This window comes from Mesoplodon bidens (assembly GCF_964165515.1).
Source record: "Mesoplodon bidens genome assembly, chromosome: 17".
Classification (NCBI taxonomy): domain Eukaryota; kingdom Metazoa; phylum Chordata; class Mammalia; order Artiodactyla; family Ziphiidae; genus Mesoplodon; species Mesoplodon bidens.
In genome coordinates, this window is record NC_138174.1 from 15,905,070 (window position 1) to 15,922,973 (window position 17,904).

At 49.8% G+C, this 17,904-nt stretch overlaps 1 protein-coding gene across 7 annotated transcripts in view; it reads left to right on the plus strand.

Moving 5' to 3' along the window:
• The first annotated feature begins 1,064 nt into the window (after nucleotides 1-1,064).
• Nucleotides 1,065-17,904, plus strand: part of DHRS12 (dehydrogenase/reductase 12) — a 35,530-nt gene continuing 18,690 nt past the window's right edge. Inside the window, exons 1-5 of one of the 7 annotated variants that reach the window (XM_081214881.1) lie at nucleotides 1,068-1,201; nucleotides 5,308-5,441; nucleotides 7,091-7,173; nucleotides 14,751-14,843; nucleotides 15,912-15,993. In XM_081214881.1, coding sequence (XP_081071007.1) covers nucleotides 1,146-1,201; nucleotides 5,308-5,441; nucleotides 7,091-7,173; nucleotides 14,751-14,843; nucleotides 15,912-15,993 — 448 coding nt within the window. In that variant the 5' untranslated portion in view covers nucleotides 1,068-1,145. The other 6 variants (XM_081214887.1, XM_081214886.1, XM_081214885.1 and 3 more) reach the window with 6 other exon arrangements.

Below are 17,904 nucleotides of genomic sequence, written 5' to 3' on the forward strand. Positions count from 1 at the left end.
TCACTCTGTCAAAAATAAGAGCAATGCCATGGAACCTCACAGTCCTGTTCAGAGGAGCAAGCTGTTCTGGGGAAATTTGTTTCAAAAGGTATTCTGCCTTAAATACACGCCCACTTGGGAGGGGGCAGTGATCCTATATCGTCTATCCTAGGTAATGAGGCCATTAAACCAGCTGGTCTCTTCACATCTTATGTAAGGGTGTCTCAGTCTCTGGGTGAGTTGGGTAAACCAGTACAGAATTTAACCGAGAGAGGTTTCCTAACTGGGACTTAGAGATGGAGGTCAGATGTGGACAGGGGTGCCCGATTCCTACATATGGGGCCCAGAAGGGGCTGGATGGCTTGTCTAGGCTGACACAGCCACTATGCTTTTTTTTTTTTTTTTTTTTTTTAACTAACACAGTATGTTTATTTGGCCTTGGGGAATCCGGGACGCTGATGAAGATTTGGAGGAGATAAAGGGCCCCACCCAGGCACTGCAAGACGCTGCAAAACTAGTGGCACAGGTCTGTACTTTGGAGACAGACTTACCCAGGCTTGCCTCTCCACAGTCGTGTCACTGTGTGCATGTTACTGACCTGACTTATTGCACCTGCTGAAGAGGCCATGTCCCTCCGCTAAGATACTGGGGGCATTTCGTGAAATAAGGTAGGTAGGAACTTAGAAAATGCTAGTTTTTCAGTAACCCCTATGATAAACCCATCAGATGAAGACATCTTTTTAGTATCAGTAAGCCTCATCGCTTTTATTCCACACAATTTTCTGGGTCATCAGATTCTAGGAGGTGCGCTTCGGTGCCATCTTTACGTCCTAGTCATACCCCCAAAACGTGCTGACGCCCGGTTTCGACCCAGAGGTGACTATGCGGACCTTCAGCGCGGCCCGCAGCACGGTCTGCCCTCCCTCCCCTCCCCAGCCCTCTGAGGCTGGGGCTGGAGGGGGCACTCTCCAGAGTCGGGGCAGGAGGGACGTTCCACGTCGTACGGAGACGCCGTCGCATTCCCAGTGGAGAAAAGCCCCAAATGCCGCGGTTTTTATGTAACTGGGATGATGTAACCGCTGGCTGGCCCGGGGTGCGGGGCGGGGCGGGGCGGGGGCACCGGGAGCGCGGGCCCGCGAGACTCTGCGTGCGGCGCCCGCCCAACCATGCTCCTCTACCGCAGCGCCGTGTGGTTCGCCAAAGGCCTGCGCGAATACACCAAGTAAGGATGCAGAGGGTACCGCGCCGGGGGCCGCGGGCTGGGGCTGCCGGCTGGGGGGCAGGCCGTCCGGCTGTCACGTGGCCCGCCTCGGCGCGCGCGAGCGAGGTTAGCGGGGACGCGCCCGCGACTTCCCCGCGATCTCTTGGACCCACCAAGCGACGGGGGCGCCCGCTAGCTGGCAGCCCGCGGGCAGATGTACCGGCAGCCGGCGCGACCCCCGCACCTGGCGGGCGTTCGGGGGCGGGGCGGGCGTCCGGGGGCGGGGCCTTGCAGCGCAGGCCCCACCCACGGACGTCAGGCGGCCCAGACGCCTGAGAGCCTCCAGGGTGTTCCCTTGGCACCCTGCTGGGCGGGCTCCGATACTGGCTCCGTGGGGCTGTTTTCGGCGTCAGACGGGGTTAGTTCTGAGCTGCTAGTCGAGATTCTGTTTAGTACTTTCCTGGGTGTGTTTTTTTCCTCACTAATCAACTGCGGCTTGTGGATTGTGACCTCTCCCTCCAGCTGGAACATTCCGGGCGCGGGTTTCAGGTCAGCTCTGCACCCAGTGTGAGCTTGCGGAACGGTGCTGGATGGTTTCACCGGCCCCGTGATCGCCCTCGCTGTGCTTTTAAGGGGTGGCCACTTCTGGCAGATGGAGAGGTGGTTTTTATCTTAGAATTAGTTAGGCTTACGCAGTGGTTCTCACCCCTGTCTGAAATCAGAAATCACCAGTGGAGAATTTAGGATACCATTTTCCAGGCCCTCCCCCTAGAGTTTCTGATTCAGTTGATGTGCACTGGGGCCTAGACAGACATTTTATTTAAAAATCCTACAGGTGTTTCTCCTGTGCCTCCCAGTCATCTCTAGGAGACTTCCTCTCCTCCCTGCACTAGGGTGTTTTATCAGTTCCCAAGGCAGCCCGGGCAAATTCCCATCATACCAGGACTCCAGGCATCATTCCAAGGGGAGACAGCTACCGCTGCTCCCTTCTCTGCACCCCACATCCTTTTGGAAAAAGTGCAGACCCTCCTCAGGGGCCAGTGCTGCAGAGAATGTGGGAAGTGTAGCCGTCAACCCTGACTCACTGAATTTAGGTGAATACCGTGGCCGCCTCTTTCAAAGGGGTGTACAGGCAGTGGCCACCATTTGCTGGATCTTTCCATGTTAACACAGAATGCAGCATGAAAAGTTTGAGTCAGCTTCCTGCCCCAGGAAAACAGGCTTCTAAAAGTCTCTCCCTAGACTCTTCCGTGAAGTTGGAGGGGTGCAAACTTAGGCGGGTTTCCCTGCTATTATGTATTTAGTGAATTGGAGGGAAAGACAACACCTTACTTTGATTCCAACCTGAGAGTCTGTAGTTTGGGTTTACAGTGTTTTTTCTTGGCACACCAGGATTTTTATAAAGCTTCCTTATATTGGGCCCCTCGGCAGCAGGATCTAGTTACAGTTTCCTGAACTTGCCTGAACCTAAGAATTACCAGGGGGTAGTTCAGCTACAACAACTGACTCCTAAGCTCCTAGCATGTGTGGGTGGGACCTTAGCAAATTCCATATTGGATAAATTGGGGGAAGCCTGCCAGGGAGCTTGATTCCTATATTCAGGGGGTTCAGGAAACACTAAGTACAGTGGTTGCTCAGCTTGAATCAAAGTCACCTGGAGGGCATGTGAAACCACTCACTGATTGCTCACCCTGGAGTGTCTGACTCCGTGGACAGATTGCCAGGTGATGCTGATGCTGCTTGTCTGGGGACCACTCTGAGCGCCACTGGTGAGGTAGAAGGTGCCCTAGGCTGGGGTGTTGGGCTTCATTACCTACCATCTCATGACCTTGGGTAAGTCATTTATGTCTCTCTACGTCTGAAAAATAAGGACTGATATCAAGAGTTTATAAAGATAAAAAAAGAAGGTGGGAGGATACAAAACAAACTAAGTTGTCTTATTAACAACAGACTGGATCAGGGTGGAATCCCTGTGTTGAAGGCAAAGGACAAAGGGAGGTATGACGTGTCCTTTAGCCCAGCCTGGCACCGCCCACTTGGCAACTGGCTCACAGCCTGGAGTTTGAGGAAGAGGTTTAATCCACAGGAGCCGTCCTCAGCAAACCTAAGGCTCTAATAGGATCGATGTGGTAGCCCAGAGGTTAAGGTCTCCTCTAGCTGTGTGTCACAGAGAAAAGCCTCTCAGCTTCCTGCCCCAGGAGGAGGGGGCTCTTGGGGCCGGGTCCCTGTGGGGCATTTACTTGGGGCATGTTCTCTGGCCTGCTCTTCTTCTGGCCCTGTGGTGGTTTGGAAAGCTCTTTCTTGCTCCCCACCAGTGCCTTGTCCTGCCTGGGCCCCTATGCACTGACTCCCTGGCCCTTGATTCTTTCTGAGAAACCCCTTTCCTCTGCAAGAAAATCTTTTCACAGTGATCCTGGGACCCCGACCTGTGGGAAAAAACAAATCTTCCAGCTTCATCTTTGGTTATAGTTAAAATTACTCTCAAAGTCCCTAATGATTTGAAGGGCTTGGGGGCTGGTGGGGGGGACAATGAGCTTAGTTTTGAATGTGAAAGGTATTCATGTCATTTTTAATACTAGTAATAATGATAGCAACTACTATTTATTGAGTTCTTAATTTATTCCAAGTGTGTGATAAATGCCTCACATACATTATCTCACCCAGGCTGCCCAAGAAGTAGCTTTTCTTATCCCCTCTGTGCAGATGAGGAGACAGGAGCTCAGAAAGGTTAAGCCAACACGTGAGACGGCACAGCTGTTAAGACGCAGAGCTGTGATTTAAACCCAAGTTGTTTGATCCAAAGCCCTTATGGTTGATATTATTTTTAGTTTCAAGTCAGCCTTTCAGGAGGCCTTGGAACAGTCAGAAGTCTTGCTTGCCCCACTAAGTGGCCCACTGACAGCAGAAGCAATGGAAAGGGCATTCTCTGAGCTGCCCTGGATGTTTGGGCGAGTTACAGATGGTGAGAACAGGAACATTCTCCTTGGTCTCTTGACTGTGAGACCAGGGGCAATGACCGCCCCTGTGGCTAAACTAGACCCAAGCTCATAGACATTCTTTGGCCCTCTTCACCAGTGTCCAGGCATGTAATTGGCAGTTGTGCTGTGCCAGGGCATGGGGCAGGAGACCAGCTGTTGGCAGTCTGTGTGTAAACAGGGTGCGGGGAGGGCACTGGGCTTCTTCCAGAGCCTTTGGGGGAAAGAGTTGCCTTCTGCATTGCAGGGAATCGGCTCTTTGGGTGAGAGACGCAAGCTGAGACCCCAGCCTGCTGGTGTGTGGGGAGAGCTCCGCCCCGTGGGTCTCCTCCTGCCAATCCCCCTCCACTCTGCCTCCACCCCCTCAGCCAGTTTTGTAACTGGGAAATACTAGGACAGTAAAGTTAGAAGAGGAAGCTCAAAAAGCAGAGAGAAACAGTTAAGGAACTCAGGGTTGTTTCTATGCAATATGATGCCTTTGTGCAAATTAGAAGAAGCACCTCCCTCTCTATGTGCTTTGCTGTCCTCCGTCAGAAAGTTGTCCTGATGCAGATACGAATCTCTCATCACTGTGATCGGAACGGCGCCCCCTAGGGTTCTGCAGCACACACCCTGTGGCCCTGAAGGAGCCTTGCTTCCTCTGAAGGCGTGCAGCCCTCATATAACTGCACCTGCCCCCACCTTCCTTCCCTACGTGCAGATTACCCACTTTGCTGTGGTCCTTCTATACCTGGGTAGAGACACCTGTCCTGCGGTGCAGTAGGCATGATGTTCCTGGTCTCCTAAGCTCCTCTCTGCTCCCCCCACTGTGGGAAAAAGGCCAAAAAAAATCTATGTATCAAAGAGTTTTTTGGGGTGGGGGGCACCTCCTGGTATCAGAGGCAGTCAGAGAAAGGTAGTTTGGCCACCAAATTGTTGGAATCTCCAAGCATTTTCAGTTCAGGAAGCTAATGGTGTAGGAAATGTAGGCCTGGAGAAGATGGTGGTGTTCATGAGACCAGGGAGGATAGCAGCGGGAGCCCAGGAAGAAAGGGGCTGCGCGATGTGCCGGGAGAGAGCACGATGCCCAGCGCAGAGTTAGGCTTCCTCCCCACAGGAGGTTGTGTTCCCGGCTACTTACGGCCGTTCCTTCTGTGGCTCTGCTGCTTCCAGGAGTGGCTATGAATCTGCATCCAAGGACTTCATCCCTGATGACTTGGAGGTCCAAGTCCCTGGAAGAGCCTTCATGGTCACCGGGGGGAACAGCGGCATTGGAAAAGCAACTGCCTTCGAGATCGCCAAGCGAGGTGAGCAGCCTGCTAACTCGTGTGTGCACTGGGCCCCGAGGCCAGCCTGTGGCCAGTCCACACCGGGGAGAGCGCCCTGTGTCACAGGAGGGTCAGGAAGGCCCCAGCCAGCACAGCCAGGAACCCTGAACAGTGACCCTGTGATAATGGGCACAGCTGCCAGCGTTCTGGGCTGTGCGGTAAGCTTCAAGCTAGAGGCGGAAGAGCAAGTGACCAGAAGAGGCTTTTGTCAATACAGTTAATTCACAGGAGAGCTGGGGTCCTGTCCACATGTCAGTGTTTTCTGACTAAGAACAGTGAGGGGCTCCGGCCAACCCTAGGGGTCTGAATCACCAGTGGACCCTTAAAGCAAAAAACACCTGGATACTTGGTCTCCGGTTCCTGTCTTCTCAACAAGAATGGGGTCGGGGGTGGGAAGGATACTGGGAGTCCCTCACAATTTGCCAGTGGACCCTAGTTAAGAACCAGAGCCCCCAGAATAACGGGAGAGGGGCGTGCAGTGAGCTTCCTTCTTCCTTCCTGGTGTCCAGCCTCCAGGTTTCGAGCAGCTGGAGACAGCCTCCCCATTCTCCTCCCTAAGCTTGATGTGCGGAAGCGCCTCTCTGGGTGCCCGTAAATTATTCAGGCAGTTGAAGTCTTCCTCCAGGTAAATGCCAGAATTTCCTGCATGAGCTCAACTGCCCTGGGTCACTTAATGGCACTGTGGTGGCTAGAGAAGCCTGCCATGTCTCTCCGGAGCTCCTTCTCCAGGGAAAATGGATGTTCCGGCAGAAGTTGGGGAAATAAGTTGGGAATTTATCACTTTTCAAGATGCTCGAGATTTTTTTTTTCTCTAAAATTGTTAGGCATTTTTCAGGGGAATATTATACCATTTGGAGTTGTATTTAATTATCTGCCAAGTCAGGGGGAAGATTAACTGCGTCTTAGCAACTGGGAGGTCCTCTGAAGAGTTGTGGGGAAGAGGATAAAGCAGATGGGCTGGTTGTGTGATTAGCCTGTAGCCTCCCATGAAACAGACCTCATTTTAAAAAGCAGCTATTTTAGGTGAAGAAAGCAGGTTCCCTAATGCTTACTTCTTAACTGCCGCAGACAAGGCGAGTCCCCTTTAAATAACCCTTGATTGATGACGGTGTGGCTTTTGCTGGAATAGTCTGAGTGCCGTTTATGGATTTGGCCATTCAGTAAATATTTATCGAGTTCCTGCTGTATATTAGGCTAGGCATTAGACTCCCTGTGGGGCTTTTAAAACATACGCAGGCCTGGGCCCGTCATCTAGAGCTTTAAAAACTTCCCTGGTGGGTCCAAAGTGCAGCTAGTGTGTCAGGTACTCTATGAGACGTCAGGGATGCAGGTATGACAAAAACCGACCCTTCTTATCCTTGATATATTCAGACCCTTAAGTCAGGACGTTGTCCCAGGTGCACCGTCAGTCAGCTCAGGTAGGCAGGAGGACGGGTTCCAAGATCACCCTCTCTCTTACATCTGCTGCTCTGACTATGGGGACCATCTGTCTAGATTTTCCAGAATAGTCTCCATTTCAGGTACTCTTTCTGTGAGCCCGTATGTCTTAGTCCTTCATTTGGAAAAGCTGGTCTCCATAGCTGTCACTGTCGCTGTCCCTCACACACGGTTTTGTTGAATTCCACCAGGTGGCACAGTTCACCTGGTTTGTCGAGATCAAAACCGAGCGGAAGGTGCCAGAGGTGAGATCATCAGGGAGAGCGGGAACCAGGTGAGCTGCTCTGTGCCCTTCCTGCTGAGGGGGTTCCTGCCTGCAGGGTCAGCAGTGCAGGGGGCTGGACTCCTGGCCACGCTCCCCGAGTTGGCAGTGGCCTGTTTGTGCTTCGGCTTGGGAGGCAGCCGCAGCAACAGAGCTGGAGCTGCGCTTTTCTTTTTTCTTTGTTTTTTCAATGTGTTTCAGGACAGAGGTCCTATTTTATTTTATTCTATTGTATTTATTTTTGCTGTACAGCAAAGTGAATCAGTTATACGTATACATATATGCACTCTTAAAAATTTATTTATTTGGCTGCGCTGGGTCTTCATTGCGGCACACAGGATCTTTGTTGCCCCGTGCGGGATCTTTAGTTGCGGCATGCGGACTCGTAGTTGTGGCATACGGGATCTAGTTCCCTGACCAGGGATCAAACCCGGGCCCCCTGCATTGGGAGCACGGAGTCTTAAGCGCTGGACCACCAGGGAAGTCCCCATATATCCCCTCTTTTTTAGATTTCCTTCCCATTTAGGTCACCACAGAGCATTGAGTAGAGTTCCCTGTTTTATACAGTAGGTTCTCATGAGTTATCTGTTTTATGTATAGTATCAGTAGTGTGTCTATGTCAATCCCAATCTCCCAATTTCTCCCACTCCCTCCTCGCTCCTCTGAGCTGTGCTTTTCAAAATCTGGGCTGGACTCGGGATAAGGCGGGCAGTGAGGTTTGATCCCACGTCCCATGAAGGCATCAGTGCCTGCTAGGGAGACATGATATGGACGTGGCACTGCTGGGGTCCCCCCCACAGAGGGAGGCCACGTCAGTGAGACACATCAGAGGTGACTCAGGGTGAGCCAAGCTGTAAACTGACCCAGTGGTCTTTGGATAAAGAGGGACAACAAATGACATTTTGGCCTTGATGAGAGCCACTTCCTCTCGAGAGCTTTCAGAGCTGGCTCACGGTTTGTGGGCTTCCTCTTCTGAGAGAGTCGGAACCAGGACTGGCTACATAATCTGTAGGGCCCAGTACAAAACGAAGGTGTGGGACCCTGGCGTTAAAAGCCTAAGAATTGGAGGACGGCGAAGGCATAGCATTAACACAAGCAGGGCCTGTACTCCAATAAAAAGTAATTTTAAAAAAAGTTCCCCCTTGAAGGCACTCTGGCTCAGTAACACAGTAGAATCTCTAATAAGAACAAAGGTAACGGGCCTCCCTGGTGGCGCAGTGGTTGAGAGTCCGCCTGCCGATGCAGGGGATGCGGGTTCGTGCCCCGGTCCGGGAAGATCCCACATGCCACAGAGCGGCTGGGCCCGTGAGCCATGGCCACTGAGCCTGCATGTCCGGAGCCTGTGCTGCGCAACAGGAGAGGCCACAGCAGTGAGAGGCCCGCGAACCGCAAAAAAAAAAAAAAAAGGACAAAGGTAACAGTTCCCAAGTCTTATTGCTAGGAGACTTAAAAACCATCACAGTAATAACGAAAGGTATGAGTAATCAAAAAAGAATTAAGAAATAAAAAACAAGCAGGGCCCACTTGTGGGGTCTGTGCACCTGTGCAGGTGGTACCCCGGGGAGCCGGCCCCGATGGAGGCCCTGAACCCCCAGGGTCAAGTGGAGAGGAGGGGGCTGGCTGGCAGTGACCACGGGCCCCTCACCTTCGCTCCAGAGCACGTTGCTTCCAGCCCCACCTGGAGTTTCCTCCTCTGTCCTGTGCACCTGCTTCTCCAGCAACTGCCCACAGCCGAGGGGCGGACAGCACCCCGCGCCCTCAGGCTTGGGCCGTGGCCAAAGGGAAAACTTTGCCCCAATCTAGAATGGACTATTTTGCCTCTGCTCATGAAGGTTATTCCACGGCTTGAAGTAACGTTTTCAAGGCAAGAGACTTTCCGCAGACTCCGCAGCCTCCTGCCATCAGATTCCTCCCGGAGGCTTAGGGCTGGCTGAGAGCTCCAGGGTCTCTAAATCTTCCTCTAACGTCTGCAAGGGCAGCTGCGATCTGGGGGCTGCAGTTCTTGAGATGGAAAGCTGGCTGTCTGCCTGCTGATAACTTTCAGTGGTACTGCTGCAGGATGCAACAGGAATACTAATCTCAGGCTATGGGCAGAGGAGGCTTTGTCTGGATTCCAGCCCGCTTTGGTTTGGGCTATGTTGTTTTACAAAGTGGATCTATATAGAAAAAGAGGACACGACGCTCTTTACGCTGTTGAGACCTCCTCATGTCCAGCTCACCATCTTTGGGAGGTAGTGCTGAAAGGGGGAGCAAGCATGGTTCCTGGGCCGGGGGGAGAGGGAGCCCTTCACCTGCGGCCTCCCCGCATTCACGTTCACAAACCCACGGGTAATCCTCTCCTCTTTTGTGTTTGTAAGTGGCCGCCAGCACTGAGCGCTTGGAGGGTCCGGGGCCGGTGGTGCCCGTCTGCTCATCCCCGTGGATGTGGTTTCCCTGACTCGGTGCATCCTCCAGGCTCTTCCCCGGGGTCGGTTGCTCCTTCCTGTTTGTAAAGAGGCTCCACTGCCCAGCTTCGTCAGGGGTACACGGGAAGGAGGGGGACTCCCACCTGAGTGCCGGCTCTGCACTCACGGAGCCTTGTGAGCTGGGCCATGTGCTTAGCTTCCCTGAACCTCAGTTTCCTCATCTGAAAAGGAGGGGCGATACTACTTTGTTCATTTTTGAACATCTCTTTGAGTGTGAACGTGTCAGGCAGCAGGCTGGGAGCTGGAGATTGACACAGTAGAGGCAGTACAGCCCCTGTCAGTCTTGTAAGGATTAAGCGATCAACGAGCATTTTCAGCAAAGGATGTGCCCCTCCCTGGGCCCCGCCTGACCTGCTCTGTATCACGGTGGGGCGGGGAGGTGTGGATGGCGTGGCTTCCGAAGTATGTGTTCCCCCAGCTGCCACGTCAGCCGCCTCGTGCCTGCGTTTGACCAGCGGCGGGTATTAGAGGAAGACTGGGAGGAAGGGGGTGGGAGGAATGGGGAAACAGGATATCTGGCCTCCGTGGCAACAGCTGAATCTCCACTGAGGTTCCTGCTTCTGGGGGCGAGCCCTGCTCCCAGGCTCAGGTCACATCACCCCCTCCCGTTGCTCCCGCAGCCTAGGGCTGGTGGGCGCTTCCTGCTGCTGCTGCTGGTCTCCAGGTTTCTTCACCAGTCCCAGCTGAGTTCTCGTCTCCCTTCTCCTCTGGGAAACCAATCCCTGCGTTCAATTCCTTCTGTTGAAAGTGGTGTCTGTTAGACCCTGGCTGACAGAACATGGTAGTGCTATGACATGGGAAGTTCAGGGCATCACAGTGTGTACAGCTCTCAATCCGTAGAAGCTATTACTGTTATTGCTGTTATCAACATTGTTTATGCTAATATTATTACCACTCCCAACCTTACATTCTCTGCTTTTCAAGTTCCCTAGTTCTCTTTCATCAGTGGTGCTTGGGCCAGTAAAGCAGGGAGGGAGGGCACTGGCGGGACTGGTCCTGGGTGCATAGTTGGGTGGACATCAAAGAGCGGTGGTCCTTTGGGCAGGAGAGCCTGGGTGGGGTGTGTGGCAGGCCAGCCGAGCCAGGTGCCTGTGGGCAGGCTGGGCACCAGGGAAGGACAAGGTCACGTGGGAACCAGCTGCTTGGACACACTGGCTTGGTAAGATCAGGTGTGTGGAGTACGGAGAGTTCAGTATCCTGCCACGGGGCTCTTTCTGGAGAGGGTGTGTGTGGCCCCAAGCTTGGGGGAAGGAGCGCTTGTCACAGAGCAAACTCCCAGTGCAGCAGCCACTGTGTCTGGCACACTGTTCCCGACGGGCCCAGGGAGAGGGTCAGAGTGGACCTCCTTCAGGTCCTCGCCACATGCAGTTCATCACCATCTCGCTGCCCGGATAGAAGGGCACCAGGCTTTTGTCTGGCAGTTATCTCCTTGGGCAACTTTTTTTTTTTTTTTGGCCACACTGAGTGGCGTGTGGGATCTTAGTTCCCCGACCAGGGATCGAACCCAGGCCCCAGCAGCGAAAGCCCAGAGCCCTAACCACTGGACGGCCAGCAAATTCCCCATGGGCAACATTTTTAAAAAAAGAAACTTTAAAATTTCAGAATAGTTTTAGATGCATAGAAAAGTTGTGAAAACAACTCAGACTTTCCATTTACCCCACACCCATCTTTCTCTTTGCTAATGTCCGTCTTACATGAGTATGATTCATTTGTTAAGCAAATGAACCAATATTGATACATTATTACGAACTAAAGTCCACTCAGGTTTCCTTAGTTTTTACCTAACACCCTTTGTCTGTTCCCATCCAGGATCCCACGTTCCATGTGACAGTTTCTCAGACCTTCCTAGTTTTTGATGACCTGGACAGTTTTGAGGAGTCTAGCCAGGGGTTTTGTATACTCTCCCTCAACTGGGATTGGCCTGTTGTGTTTCTCATTGATTAGAATGGCGTGGTGGGTTTCCCGGAGAAAGATCACAGAGGTACAGTGCAACCTTTGCACTTCCTGATATGGCTGGAAGGTGCTGTCAGTGTGCCTTCTGTCTTGTGGAGATGGATCCCATCAACAGCAAAACACCAAGATAAAAAACAGGGGTTTCTACTCTCCAGTTCTCCCAGGCCAACGTGGAATTCCACCTTCTTAAGAATTACTGGTTTAGCTTCCTGAGTACTAGACATTAATAGTAACTGTCACCTTGTTCCTACATAGTGATTTCTACTTCCAAGGGCACATTCATGTACTGTCTCCCCTTTACCCTTCAGACTCACCCTCTCCCCTGGGTAGAGGCTTCCCGTGATGTCAACTCATGACTCCTGGGCCACCCAGCTGCTAGATGATGGTGGTTCCCCTATAGGAAGGATCCCAGTTGAGTTTTGCTCAGTTTCAATAACCAGACTTGTATCCCAGGTTTAAGGAGTGCGTACGGGACCTCCCTGGTGGTGTAGTGGTTAGGACTCTGCACTCCCAATGCAGGGGGCCCAGGTTCAATCCCTGGTCAGGGAGCTAGATCCCACATGCGTGCCGCAACTAAGAGTTCACATGCCATAACTAAGGAGCCTGCGTGCCACAACTAAGACCCGGCGCGACCAAGTAAATAAATATATAACTTTTTTTTTTTAAGTGAGTATAGGGCCCCCAGTGGCTCCTAGGTCCAGCCTCGTCCTGTGTAGATCAGCAGATCAGGGTTTTACACACTGGCACCTGCCTGATTCCTTCCCCTGGTCACAGCAGACTGCTGGCCTCTCCTTCTGGGTGCCTTTGGGCTTCCTAGTTTCTCGGAGAGGGAGCCAGATGATTCCCTTCACCTTTTCAGGATGCTTCATTTCACCAGGCTCCAAGGTTGATTCGTCTGTAATGGCGAGTCCCTCTTCCCGGCTGCTGCCTGTTTCTAATTCTGCGATGCCTTGGGTGCTTCCAGGAAGCTCCAGGAGATTGAGGGATGATCAGAGTAAAATTGATTTTGGCTCACTTGACTTTTGTTGCTCATTTGAATTTTGTTGTTTCTTTGAGCCTGGCTTTGTGTGAGCGTTGCAGCCCTGCTGGTGGGAGGGAGTTCCAGGGTGGTTGCCCGGAAGTACTCAGTATGAAAGGATTAGGTGCGTGGACTTGGTTTGCCGTCACTGGTAGACGCTCACGGCTGACCCGGGTGTGAGTCAGCAGCCTCATGTCCACTCTGTCAGGGTGAGGCCTTCAGAGCCTTTTTAGAAGAGCATAGTCCTGTACGGACAGTGCTTTTCCTCTCCCTTGAAGGCAGAGGAAGGTTCAGTTGTTCCAGACTTAAGCCAAATATGGTATTCAAGCTGATTACAGACCTTGTGAGGCATGAAAATGTGGGATTGCTTCTGTTTTCTCATTCTCTGAGCCTTTGTCTCAGGGTGAGGAAATATGTTTTAAGATCAATCAGTAGAAAGAAATTCTGTCTTGGGTTCAATGGCTCAGTTAATGGGGAAACTGAGACAGGGCCCTGAGCTCTGCTTTATCAAGGGAGTTACAGCTGTTGCTCAGAGTTTTGCCTGTAGGTTCAGCTCCCAGCAGCAGGAATCTGCCTTGGGTTGGTGATAAGTCCCTCACGTCTGCTGGAGCTCAGGGGGAACAGCCTCACGTTCACTGGATGCTGAGAACACAAGTTTCAATTATGTGCTGAGTACAGAGAAAAAGGGGTAACTGGACAACATGCCTTGAGTATTCATGTGCATGGCTGTGTGCACCACCGTAAAGGAAAAGGGGGCATTCAGCATGGCTCCTCCATCAAGGAGTTCTGAGTCTACTGGTGGGGGAGGAGGCCATTTTAATGGCCACAAAACATACGTTTGCATGGATGTGTCATAGTTTCCTACCAATCATTTGGGAGTTTTTGTCAATATTTTGCTCCTAAGAGATTATCGCAGGCACATCCTAACTCTACGATGACAACTTTTTCTGTGACTCAGTCCTTGCTTACATTGCGTGTCAGTTTCTGCCTTGTGACATGGTTACCTCTGGATGCAGCCTCCTCCGCAGTAGACTCAGAACTCCTTGATGGAGGAGCCATGCTGAGTGCCCCCTTTTCTTTTATGGTGGTGCACACAGCCATGTACATAAATGATCAATGCATGTTCATTGCAGCTCTGTTTACAACAGCCAGGACATGGAAGCAACCTAAGTGTCCATCAACAGATGAATGGATAAAGAAGGTGTGGCATATATATACAATGGAATATTACTCAGCCATAAAAAGAAACAAAATTGAGTTATTTGTAGTGAGGTGGATGGACCTAGAGTCTGTCATACAGAGTGAAGTAAGTCAGAAAGAGAAAAACAAGCACCGTATGCTAACATATATATATGGAATCTAAAAAAACAAACAAAAAAATGGTCATGAAGAACCTAGGGGCAAGGCGGGAATAAAGACGCAGACCTACTAGAGAAGGGACTTGAGGAAACGGGGAGGGGTAAGGGAAAGCTGGGACAAAGTGAGAGAGTGGCATGGACATATATACACTACCAAATGTAAAATAGATAGTTAGCGGGAAGCAGCTGCATAGCACAGGGAGATCAGCTAGGTGCTCTGTGACCACCTAGAGGGGTGGGATAGGGAGGGTGGGAGGGAGGGAGATGCAAGAGGGAAGAGATGTGGGGATATATGTACATGTATAACTTTGTTATAAAGCAGAAACTAACACACCATTGTAAAGCAATTATACTCCAATAAAGATGTTAAAAAAAAGAAACTCAACAATAAGAAAACAACCTGATTTAAAAAAAAAAGAAATAAGGTAGATTTATATATAAGAAAAAAATCTCTAAAACTTATTGTTAAGTGAAAAAGAAGGATATAGAACAATGTATAGTCTGATCCTGTGTATATGGAAAAGGGACACACACACACACATAATGCTTAAAATGTATAATAGATAATGCCTGAAACATACATTTATAAATATTGTATGTACTTAAAATATTTCTGATGATTCGCAAGAAACTGTGAACAATGGTGTACTTCTGAAGAGTGAGACTTTACATTTTGTATCATTCCAAACGATTTGATTTTTAAAACCATTTTTAAAAAAAACCATTTTTAATGAAAAAAATACATGTTATTTTTTTTTTTTAAGGCTTTACAATTTTTCTTGTTTTCTGGTTTAGAACATCTTTCTGCACATTGTGGACTTATCTGATCCCAAGACAGTCTGGAAATTTGTTGAAAATTTCAAGCAGGAACATACCCTCAATGTCCTGGTGAGCTTTCTAAACATAAGTAGGGGATAAATCTCATGCATGTGCATTTCTTGCCTGTGTGGTTGTAGACTGGTGTGTATGTTTGTGGATCTTTATGGTGACACCTTAGTGAGAATCTTTTATGGGGAGGCCTGTTCAGTCATGAAGTTTACTCATTGGAGTCAATCTAACCCTATTGGTTGGATTTGTGGGGAAAGGAAGGGACCATCCACTGGGTCCGGGGTGGGGGGAATGGGGAGGTTCCATTTTTTTCATAAAATGATTTGTATACTGGTATTCCTGAGCTCTGTAGATTTGGGGATTGCTATATTAAAATTAGAGGCTCAGGGGGAAATTAAATAAAAAGCTTGGTCCAAAAGAACGCCTGCTGCAGACAAGCACATCTTTTAGTAACACAGTCAGTTGCTCTCCAGAGAGAGCTAGAGGACTCAGGTGGGCTGGTGTCCTTCTCCTCTTCGCATATACTCTGAGCTGAGCTGCGTTTCTACCCACATAGTTTCTAATGTGCTCCGAAATGTTCACTCGGGCTCAGGTCTACTCTTGCGCTGTCCAATATGGCTATGGAGCATTTGAAATGTAGCTAGCCCAAATTGAGATGTACCACCAGTGTACAAATCTGCCGATGTTGAAGACTTAGTGTGAAAAATAGAGTAAACTAACATTTTTATATTGATTACATTTTGAAATGATACTCTTTTGGATATATTGAGTTAAATAAAATATTAAAATCGATTTTACCTGTTTCTTTTTACCTTTTTAATACGGCCACTTTCTAGAAAACTTAAAATTATATATTTCTATTGGACGGCACTGGTCTAGACGAATTCCTGGGGCACTTTATCATGAATTAGGTTGCCTGGTCATCGGAGGTCTCTGCACAGTCCCATGGCTGAGCCTGCTGCACAAATGGCATTTTCCAGGACGGGGTTTGGAGTGAAGGAACAGTTGAGCAGAACTGTTGTCGTCACATGAATGTGGGACCAGTGGTGGTGGTGGAACTGGGGGGTTTGGGAACGGGTCCTTTGGCCCTATTTTCCTTTATTTTGAAATGGGAACTGTACTTTCTAGATCAATAATGCAGGTTGCATGGTCAATGAGAGAGAGCTCACGGAAGATGGACTTGAAAAAAACTTCGCTACCAACACTATGGGTAAGTGTAAGCCGTTTTCTTCTTTGCTTTTAGCAAAATAAACGTAGACATAAATGATACCGTAGAAGGATCAGAAAAACATTGATCTACCTTTTGGGTTCTTGGTCCTTGGCGTGATTGCATTTACTTTAAATTTATCCTTCACTGCATTATTATTTCTTCATAAAACACTCATTTCATGATATGAGTTAGTGCCAGAAATACTTAGCATTGTTAAAGTTTTTTTTTCTAGGAAGCTCAAGGCTCATTATAGACATGACTTTGGTGAGAAGAGCAAGGTCATCTTAGGTGGAAAGTGCGAACATGAAAACTGTAGCCAAGGGAACTTCCAGCCAGGGCTGAGAAAGGTGCAACCACGAGACCAGAAGATGGGCCAAGAAGGACACTCACCTGGAACGCAGGACCCCTGGGTTCCGGTTCCTGCTCTGTAATAACAGGCCGACTCATTTTGTGCCAGGCCAGTGATTCTCAAAGTAGGGTTCCTGGGCCAGCAGCATCAACATCACCGGGCAGCTGGGTAGAAATGCACATTCTTGGGCTTCACCCCCAGCTCTACTAAATCCAAAACTAGGATGGGGCTGAGAAATCTGTGTTTTAACAAGCCCTCCAGATGATTCTGATGCACACTAAAGTTTGAAAACCAATGTACCAGGATTTTAACCTCTTTGGATTTTCTCCATCTCGATCCAAGGGGTCTGGAGTATAGATCTTCCTCAACTTATGTTGGGGTTAGGTCCCAGTCAACCCATCATAAGTTGATCATATAGTAAATTGATTTCGCATTTAATCCACCTAACCTACCGAATATCGTAGCTTAGCTCAGCCTACCTTAAACGTGCTCAGAACACTTACATTAGCCTACAGTTGGGCAAAATCATCTAACACAAAGCCTAATTTATAATGAAGTATTGAATATGTCATGTAATTTATTGAATACTGTCCTGAAAGTGAGAAACAGAACGGTTGTCTGGGTCCAGAATGGCTGTAAGTGTGAGGGTTCTTCGCTCTTGTGATCACCTGGCTGACTGGAAGCTGCGGCTCACTGCCCTGCATCCCGAGAGAGCGTCATACCGCACATCACCACCCCCGGGAAAGGTTCAAAATCCAAAATTTGAAGTGCGACTTCTACCTAATGTGTATCGCTTTCGCACCATCATAAGTCAAAAAATCGTAATTCAAACCATCATAAGTCAGGGACCAACTGTAGACTATTTCGGTGCCTTTTAACTCGGAGATGCAATGAATCTAAGATTCTCCCCAGTGACTATACCACTTCCTCATAGGAAGTGAAGCTTTTAATAAGGCACTTTAATTCATCCTAAGTCACAAGATGCATGGCGGGGGTTCCTGTGTTTGTCGTTGAAGGTGTCCATTAAATAGTAACCCTCTTCCCAGCCAAGAACTGAACAATTTGAGGAGTAAGACCGTGGAGGAAAGCCCCAAATCCCTGTTGTTACAGATAAGGCTGGTTGAAGGGTGTGGCGCCCGTGAGAGCCAAATGGCCTCCTTGATGCTAAAGCCCAGAGTTAACCAGCCTCACTTGCTTTGTGGCATCTGGCTGGCCTCAGACAGACACCACCACCCCCTCCCAGGAGGAGGAAGACGTGGGGGGCAGAGCTCAGCAGGCCCAGGTGACTGCTCCTAAACTGACTCCGTTTTTAAAGTGGTCCCCGTCCTCGCAGTGGAGAGAGGGAGGGGCTGAGGGAGGCTGTTCGTTGTTCTCCCTCCAGGAGAAAGAGAGCATCTGAGTGGGGAAGAACCTTTCTCCCCGGCCCTGAGGTTGCATTTATTTCTTCTTAAACAAATCCCCGGGAGCTTGCTATGAAACGCCGCGGGTTTAGTACAAAATATTCCCAGCGTTCGCTTTGTTCCAAATGTGGTATCCCTGCCCAAAGTACCCAAAGTACGCAA